At 53.0% G+C, this 8966-nt stretch overlaps 1 protein-coding gene across 1 annotated transcript; it reads left to right on the top strand.

The window, feature by feature from the left end:
• Positions 1-210: 210 nt before the first annotated feature.
• NKX2-5 (NK2 homeobox 5) lies at positions 211-2685 on the top strand. The gene is made up of 2 exons (XM_048319966.1): positions 211-680; positions 1358-2685. The coding sequence occupies exons 1-2, from the start codon at positions 383-385 to the stop codon at positions 1963-1965; spliced, it is 906 nt and encodes a 301-aa protein (XP_048175923.1). The 5' UTR covers positions 211-382; the 3' UTR covers positions 1966-2685.
• Positions 2686-8966: the final 6281 nt, after the last annotated feature.

Genomic DNA, 8966 nt, shown 5'->3' with positions numbered 1-8966 from the left:
CTGTTCCTTTTCTTTTTTATTTCAAATGGATGAACAAACTCGGCGCTGAAAAGCTGGATAAATGCAGTGCCGCCCCTTTAAAAGAGCGGAGCTGTTTTTGAGATGTATTACTATATTAGGTGACATGGAACTTTGCATCTCTCATACCATCACCGCAATGTTGGCCAATAGAAAGCTAAAGTCACCCAAAAACTGCCTAGTCCCTCCTTCCCTCGCCTTATGGTCCGCTCCTACCTGCCTGCAGTGCACAAGTCAAGGCTACTCTCGGGAATGCTATGTGCCCCCTCCGGGAGCCCACGCTCCACCACTGCTCCACCTTGGCTGCTCCCCACCTACTTTTCCATGACCCTGGGCTGCGGCCGCTGTCCCGCTGTCCTCCGCAATGTTTCCTAGCCCTGTGACAACGACCCCCTTCTCGGTGAAGGATATTCTGAACCTGGAGCAGCAGCAGCAGAGCGGCCTGGGCTCCATGGAGCTGGCGTCGCTGTCCTCCCCGTCCTGCATGCTGGCCACCTTCAAGCAGGAGGCGTTCAGCGCCGAGCCCCCGGCCCTGCCCGACCTGCGGGAGGAGCTGCCCGAGCCGCCCCCCAGCAAAACCAGCGCCGCCTTCCCCGGCTCCTACTACGTGAAGAGCTACGTGGAGATGGACTCGGCCAAGGAGGCCAAGGCAGACAAGAAAGGTAAAGCCAAGTGCTGCTGCCCAGCCGGTGCGGAGAAAAAGGGAGGGCAGGGGGATGGTGACCACCAGCCGGTGTTGGGCGCTCGGTCGGGGGGAACCAGGGCTGCGGGGAACAGGGAACAGTGCGGGGCTGCGCTCGGTCTCGGTGAGCAGCAGCATCTCCATCCCCTCCCGGGCCCTGCGCTGCAGGAGCGGGGCTGACGGCACCGCGGGGAGCGTCCCGCTGACCCCGGCCCGGAGACCCCCAGGCGGGGCCGGGGCTGTGCCCCTACCCAACGGGACGGGCAGAGCTGCAGGGTGACACGCGAGGCCTCGAGTTTGTACAGAAGCCAGGTGACAAATCCGATTCCTGACTCGCTCGGGGGTCAGGGTGGGTTTCAGCACAAAGCTACGTGCGATAAATCCAGGCTGGGGCACAGGCGGTCGAGACTCGCATCAGTGCACGGGGCACGGTTGTTTTCAAACAAAAAAGACGGAGAATTTGCTAAAGAGGTACTTAAAGAGCGGGGTACGGCCGGTCCTGTTGCCGCAGGAGTGGGCGGCCACGGCGGCCTGCGAGGCCGAGGAAGAGCCGGGGCTCGCTCACGTTGTACCCTGTTTATTAAATATTGATTTAGAAACTTTTTGCACTATTTTTTCCCCTCCCCCTTTTTCCTTGGCCCGTTTATTTTGCTGCAGAACTGTGTTCCCTACACAAGAGCCTGGAGCAGGAGAAAAGAGACCTGGAAGATCCCGAGCGCCCCAGACAGAGGAAAAGGAGGAAACCTCGCGTCCTCTTTTCTCAAGCCCAAGTGTACGAACTGGAGAGAAGGTTCAAGCAGCAGAAATACCTCTCGGCCCCCGAGAGGGACCACCTAGCGAACGTCCTAAAGCTCACCTCCACCCAGGTGAAAATTTGGTTCCAGAATCGAAGGTACAAATGCAAAAGGCAGAGACAGGACCAGACGCTGGAAATGGTGGGGATCCCTCCCCCGCGGCGGATCGCGGTGCCGGTGCTGGTGCGCGATGGGAAGCCCTGCCTGGGGGAATCCTCGCCCTACAGTTCGCCCTACAATGTCAGCATTAACCCCTACAGCTACAACGCCTACCCCACGTACACCAACTACAACAGCCCCGCCTGCAACGCCAACTACAACTGCAACTACCCCTCCATGCAGCCCATGCAGCCCTCGGCGCCCGCCAACAACTTCATGAACTTCAGCGTGGGGGACTTGAATTCGGTGCAAACGCCCATCCCGCAGGGCAACGCGGGCATCTCCACCTTGCACGGGATCCGAGCCTGGTAGAGCCGCCCCCGCCGCCAGCCCGCTCCCCCCGTGGAGCGCCGGGGATGGAGCGGCTGCGGCCGCGCCTGCGAGCCGGGCTCGGGACATTTCCAGGCTGTAGGGGGTGAGGACGGTTCAATGGAGCATCCCGGCGGAGCTCACGAGTGTGGTGGCCATGGACGGGGCGGGTTTGGGTATTTCGTGCGGTGGCTGCGCTCCGTGCGGGGCCAGGCAGGCCCCGGTGGGGTTTGCCCGCATTTCCCGGCCCCTCTCGCTCCCCCCCCCCGGGTCTTCACCCTGATAACTCCCCTCCTTCCTTCCTACAAAGCAGCCAGTAATTTCGCTTGACCTGTTCCCAACAACACCCAGCCAAAGCCCTGCAACTCTCTATTTTTTTTTTTTTTTTTAACTTTTACTCTATACTAATTATTATTGATATCCACATTTAATTTTTGCACTTCCCATACGGTCCCCACTGTTCGGTCAGTTCGGCATCTCGCCACCCCCAAGTCTCCCTTGCGAGGCTGCTACCGCCGGCCTGGGCAGGGATGAGGACAGACCCCCCAGCCCCCCACCCCCCCGGCCGAGGGACACGGACACTCCGGCCCGCCAGGTCCCGTAGGGTTATGCACTAAAACGTGAGTTAGTATGGAAATGCACTGTCCGCCCCTTCGTACGTGTTGCCCTTTGCTGTACAAGCTGACGGAGATCAGCGAGTTGTCATTAAAGAGAGTGGCTGAACCTTGGCGTCCCTGGCGTTCCTTGCGCATCCCGGACATCCCAGGAGGGGGACGGTGGATGCGGAGTCGCCCGTCCCGGGGGCTCTCCCGGGCCGCCTGCCCGCTCCGGGAGCCTTTCCCTGCCGGTCCCCCCCGGGTTTGTGCAGCCCTCCCGTGCGTTCGGCATTCCCGTTTCGCCCCTTACAAACTGTGTTTGTATTTTAAGGAATTTAAGAAATAATTTTTAAAGCCGCTTTCCGAGCTCACCGCCTGGCAGAACCGCTAAGCACTGGCCCCTGGTCCCGGGCTGGGGTTGGGACCGACCCCGTTGTTCCCAGTCTCTGGGAGCAAGGTACTGATTTCTTCCCTGCATAAAAAAAAGCAATGCAAGGAGAGGTACCAACACCCCAAGTCATAAACCAAAGCCCCCAGACTATCCGCGGGAGGTTTCCACAACCCCTCCCCATCCCGTTCCCATGGGGAGAGGGGCAGAGGACCCTGTGCCCACCCCCAAACTGCCCAGGGACAGTGAGAGGGGCTCCCCAGCGCCTGGCTCCTGCCTCTCCTCTGCCTCAGCCCCAGCCTCTCGGCCGCTTTTACAGTAGTCGCTATCAAATGTCAATTATTGGGAGTGAGAAACAACAAACATTGTAATTCAGCGCAGTCACAACATCCTCTGAGAGTGTCTGAGACTGTCCGGCCGGTGACAGGGCGATTAAGGGGACTTGCAACCCCTCCTGCCTCGGCCGTATCGGCCCCATCAGTAAACAGGGATGGAGACAGGGTGGCTGTGGCCCTGGGACAGAGGATGAAAGGCTGCCGGGGAATGGAAGCTGCCTGCAGCCTCCCTCCCAACCCCACGCAGCCCCCGAGGTAGGATGGCACAGATAAGGAGCTCCCACCTCCTTCCAATGTCTGCAAATGCAAGAGGAGCCCGGGGTGCTGCTCACAAAGCCCCCTAAGGCAGCTGGAGTGTAGGCCCCTGTCTGGGGCTCAGGGCTGGGCAAAGAGGGAGCTTCTGCCTCGTCCCAAAGAGAATCTGCCTCGAGGTGCTCACCCCAGAGAGCCAGAGGGACATGGGATCTGTGACAAAGGGGACCAGAGTCTGCCATCCTGAAGCAGGGCCATCCCTCACCTGTGCAGGTCAGGGAGAAGCAAAGGCCACTTGCCCTCATTTGGAGCCATCTCTGAGGCTCTGTGATGGCTTTGCCATCTTCCCACATGGGGCTTTGTCCTGGGAGGACGCAGGCTCCAGATGGGAGAGAGGCAGCAGATTAACCAGAAACTGCCCTGCCTGAAGACAGTCAAGAGTGTCCACCTTCCCAGAATTCTGGGAAAAGAGAATAGAGGGGGCAGGAGAGACCTGGGTTTAAACTGATGAGTGGTGGGGGGCAGTCACAGTTTGCCTGAGCTGTCAAATGGTCACAATGGTGCCGTCCCACTCTGGGCACCTGGTGTCACCACCACAGGGCCTGGCCAGGGTCAGAGCACACAGGGAGCCCTCAGAAGAAGGACAAGTCATGAGGGAAGGCATTAAGATTTAGCTAAAACTTGAACTTTCAGAAGCTGGCCCTGAGGAGGGCCCTTCACTAAGTGGACAAACAAGATAGACAGCAGTGAAATTCAGGAAAAGCCACAGGAAAAAGTAACTTCCCACATCAACATAGAACCCTTCTCACATACTCCCAACATCCTTTCCCTTCCTCAGACCCCGCTATTTTCTTCAAACACGTTTATATTTTCCTCCCATAATATCTCAGAGCTACAGCTACCAAGAGATCTGACTGCCCAGTGGGATTTTCCCTGCAGTGGCCGTTCTTGGCACCAGCTTTGGGTCCGAGCTCCAGGACTGCACTGTGCTCATTCTCAGCAGGGATGCGTGTCCTGCAGCTCCTGCTCATGCACTCCCCTCCTCCCAAGGCTTCCCAGCTCCTGAGGGAATTGCATCACGAGCAGATGCAGGGCAGGATAAGATGGGGGGGCTTGGAGCAGCAGCCGGAGCCTTGGAGCCCGTTCAGAAAGCGATTTAGGCAGAGGACACGAGCACAGCTGGCTGAGGCCAGGCAGGCAGCGCTGGCAGGGGCACCATCGGCCACGGCTAAAGACCTTCCATCAGCTGGATTAATGGGAAGTGCGAGGGAGATACAGCAGGAATTAACCCCCTGCACACTGATGTTGGCCAAGGGGGGCTTCCCTGGCTTCACAGACACCCCATTGCTCCCATTCCTGCTCTCCAGCTGCAGCTCCACAGCAGCTCAGCCCACAGGGTCAGGCCGGGGCAAAAGGTCCCCCCCAGGACTTCCAAGGCACCGCGGCTATGCTCCTCTGAGCCTCTCAAAGGCTCAGAAAAACTGCACGTATCAAATCTGGCGTGCTCCTGTCTGAGCCCAAAGTGTTTCCCATCTAGAGCAACACGAGAAAAGGTTGCTTGAAAAGGTTGTTCCAGAGGAAAGTGCAGGATCCTGGCGTTTCCCCAGGGAATATGAAATCAGAGATCCTCCCAGTGCCCGGGGGCATGCTAAGGGGTGTAGGAAAAAAGCTTTTAATAAGATTTGCGCTTGGATTTGATCTCGCTCTTCCCTCAGATTTTTTGGGGATTACGCAGCCTGGCACTGGCATTCACTGCTCTGTTCAAGCCCAGCTTTTTTTGGAGAATTCAGTGCTCCAGCTCCACCTGAAGGTGACAGGGCAAGAGCAGCTCGGTATTCTTGAGACGAACTGCACATGGCAAGTTTATTCAAACTATATGGAATTCACACAATTTGTACAGAAATGAGTTGTCAGCTGTCAGGGACGGATACCAAATCCCTTGCCAGTTTCGTAGGAACTGAAGTAATTGTTTTTCCCAAATAACACCCCTGCAGTGCCAGAATTTTATTCCTTAAGTTCAAGGAGTTTTCACATCGGAAGTTATTCTCTGGAGTCTGAAAACAAGATACGGTCCTGGCAGGAATTAAGTGTTTCAATGTTCCTGAGAAGCTCGGCAGGAAAACAACAGATCAACAACCCTCTCTCGCCAGCCCCTGCTCCTAATTCATCTCACTGACATCGCTTTAGATCAGTATCAGCAGTAAGTGATTTCTTGTTAATGGGGATTATTAAGAAGAATCAACACCTTTAAAATGCCACTCCAAAGCGAGAAAGGGATGGGCTTTCAGGCTGGAGTCCGAGGTTTCATTCCCAGGTGGTTTGTTATTGCCTAACCCACGAAATTAACGTTACATTTGGACGCAGAAAGAGAGGGAAGCAGAGATTTCTCCCAGCAGATCAAGCACGGGCAGTGCATTTGTGAAAGTTCATCAATCAAGGTTTAGCAAAGTGACACAGAATACATTACCTGAAGATCTCTACCTGTCTCCCGCTGTCATCTTAAACCCTGACACTCCAGCGTTTCATGCAGCAAGAAAGACCCATTTAGAGACAAGATCACCCCGAGCAGCCCATCAGCCACATTTCCTATTGTAGTCCTGCACAGACTGGCCCCAGACTGGTGCTAGAGCTGATGGGCTGCTGAGATGACCAAAACCAGGTGAGTTCCTCTGTCTCTGCAGGAAGGAGTTACTGGAACTTCAAACGAAATATAAATTATTTCAGTGGAATCTGGGTGAATGTGCTGAGATCGAAAATAAACTCTTTTCCTGGGCACCAGGGAGAGAAACTCACATTCAGAAGAGCAGAGCAAGGCATTTTTAATCCAGCTCTGTGTGTGAGCAGTTGGAGCACTGACCCCACTGAGACTCTAACACATTTCAAGTTATCCCTGCTTAAAATAACATATTTTTTTGTGTCAACAAAGAATCACGGTCAAATGGCTAAACCACAGGTCTAAGCCAGGAGATTGGGCACTTTTCCCAACCCCTTTAAAGGGGGGCATCATGTTTGCAGCAGGTTCAGCTCAGTCCTGCCCACTGTGAGCAGTCCAGGGATTCTCCAACATATTTTGCAGAATTCACTCAATACCTGCTCAGTTTAGAAGGCTGGAAAAATAAGTTATCCAAAAGAAAAACAAACAAACAAACTTGTAAATGGGAATAAATCTCTCAGTGGCCAAAATAATTTTATTCTTTAGGGTTGGTTGAGATTAATTGGTCTCAGGGAGACATCCCGGAGCTAAACTATTAATTATGGAGATGGGTGAGCTGAAGGCATGAATGACTGCTGTGGAGTTGGCAAGATCAGGACTTAACAGGCTCAAATAGGAAAAGAAAAGCAAATTTCTCAAGTATTTCAAACTCTGTGAACTGCTTTAACAACAACTTCGTAAGAAACAAACAATTTAGAAAGATGTTTTAGAGTTTTAGTCCTAGAACCAACAAATCTGGTTGTTGAATAAGTTAGTAACTTCCACAGTTCAAAACACCTGCTCTCAAACGTTTTCCAGGGGTTCTGTGCATTTGCAGCAGGATTTGGTGCTCTCTGCTGCCACAAGAATACACCAGAGTTTATTTTAGCACAGCAGACATTTCCTAAACAGATTGCATTTTCCTCCTGCATAAGCTTGGAATAAGTCACAATACTAACTCCTAGAAATTGCCCCCCAAATCCCATCTTCCTGGCCCAGGATATTCTTGTATTCCTTGTTATCCGTGCAGAAGAAAAGCTGCTGTCAGAGCAGTGGAGGAGCAGCACACAGACACGGGCACAGTGCTGGCTGGCAGCAAGAGGAGCCGTTCAAAAACAGGCCACAAAAAAAAAAAATTCAAACTCGTCTCAATCAAATAAGTAAGTCTCTCACATTTTTAAGCACCAAAAAGATGAGAATGAAAACCCACTGCCTTAACTTCAAATCTAATGATATTAAGGAGATGATTTTTGCTGTTTCAAAGGAGGAAGATTTAAATCTCGCTTGACTCGAGGTCTCGTGCTGCTTTAAGCATCGTGCAGCATCAGCTGCTGCTGCTCCCCTCTCTCCACACACCCTCAGAGCCAGGTCCAGATCCACCCTGCAATTACACACTTCACTTTACAGACATGGCTAATCCCACTGGAGATTCCACAGGGACACAGAGAGGGCTCAGGGGGAAGCAGACGGCCGCGCTGACACTCAGCCTCAGCTCTGGCACCCTCCCATGCCGAGGCTCCAGTGTCCTCCTGCTATTTATTGCTGGTTGTGAGGGTTAGAGGCGTTTTTGTATTTGTTCTGGGTTTTATTTGAGTTGTACCAGCCAACTCCCCGCCCAGATGATCCACAGGCTGAGCATCCATGGGGATTGCAGGAGTCCCCATCCCGGAGCCATAAACACACAGGCCTGCTCAGAACGTGGGGTCCTCACTGCTGTCTTTAGGAACAGCCCTTTCCAAGCAATGCCCAAAAGAAATTGCTTTACTTCTCCATGATTGTGAAGAAATGCAAGCATAATTGTTGCCAGAAAGAGATGTTCTGTCCTATCTCCCATCCAACACCCACAGGCATCCAGTGTGTCCCTCTGGAATCAAAAATTCACCTTTTAGATGCACAGAGAGATAAATTAATTAAAAAAAAAATCAGTGCGAGCTGCTGGTTATTGGCTTCTCTGAGAAGCCAGGCCTGAGGTGACCATTTGCCTGGTTAGACACCAGTTTAGAGCCCACCAGTATTTCACCTTGAGAACTTAAACCTAATTAATTTCTTACACAATGAGACATCCGAACTGGAAATCAAATTTCCCGCTTGAGTCCTCAGTGGCAGCTTTACCTACAGCGTTTTGGTTTCGAACACACCAAGATTATTTCCCAAGGAGAATATAAATACTCGATATTTTCCCCACCAAAAACCCCAAAAGTCAGGGCACATGAGAGAATCACCCCCCACGCAGCACATGGGAACAGGGACGTTTCCAGGTTAATTTCTAAATATCCTCTTCAATTTTCTTACTTTCCTGACCACCTTTCCAGTCCTATTGGCCTCAATATTCTGGCTGTGGAAACGCTGTGCTCTGCCCCTTTGATCAGCCCCTGCAAAGCCCTTTCATGTCCTGCTGTCTTCATTACCTCACGTTTTAATTGCTGGCCTTGCAGGGGACAGACAGGTGGTGCGAGGTCACAGCGGGAGATGATGGATGGATTTTGGCAGTGCCTGTGCAGATGACACACACCCAAAATCATCCTGTGGGGCAGAACCCTGGCCTTGGGCCGGGGATCAGCAGGGCACCAACAGCATCCCATGGCTGCAGCCAGCAAGGACCTGCTTTGGGTCCTGTTAGTTATTATTTCCTAACCACACTTCCTCGGTTCCTTCAGGTTAGGTTTTCTAAGGCCCCCCTCACACAAAGTTATTTATCTGAGCACCACCATCCCTGTAAGATACTGGGACCAACATTTCAC

This window comes from Corvus hawaiiensis, chromosome 15 (assembly GCF_020740725.1).
Source record: "Corvus hawaiiensis isolate bCorHaw1 chromosome 15, bCorHaw1.pri.cur, whole genome shotgun sequence".
NCBI lineage: Eukaryota > Metazoa > Chordata > Aves > Passeriformes > Corvidae > Corvus > Corvus hawaiiensis.
The sequence above is the reverse complement of the archived record's forward strand: the minus strand, read 5'-3'. Positions and strand labels throughout refer to the sequence as shown.

Coding starts and splice junctions, on each gene's coding strand:
- NKX2-5 (XM_048319966.1), top strand. CDS start 383: ATGTTTCCTAGCCCTGTGACAACGACCCCCTTCTCGGTGAAGGATATT. Junction 681..1,357: donor GGCCAAGGCAGACAAGAAAG/GTAAAGCCAAGT, acceptor ATTTTGCTGCAG/AACTGTGTTCCCTACACAAG.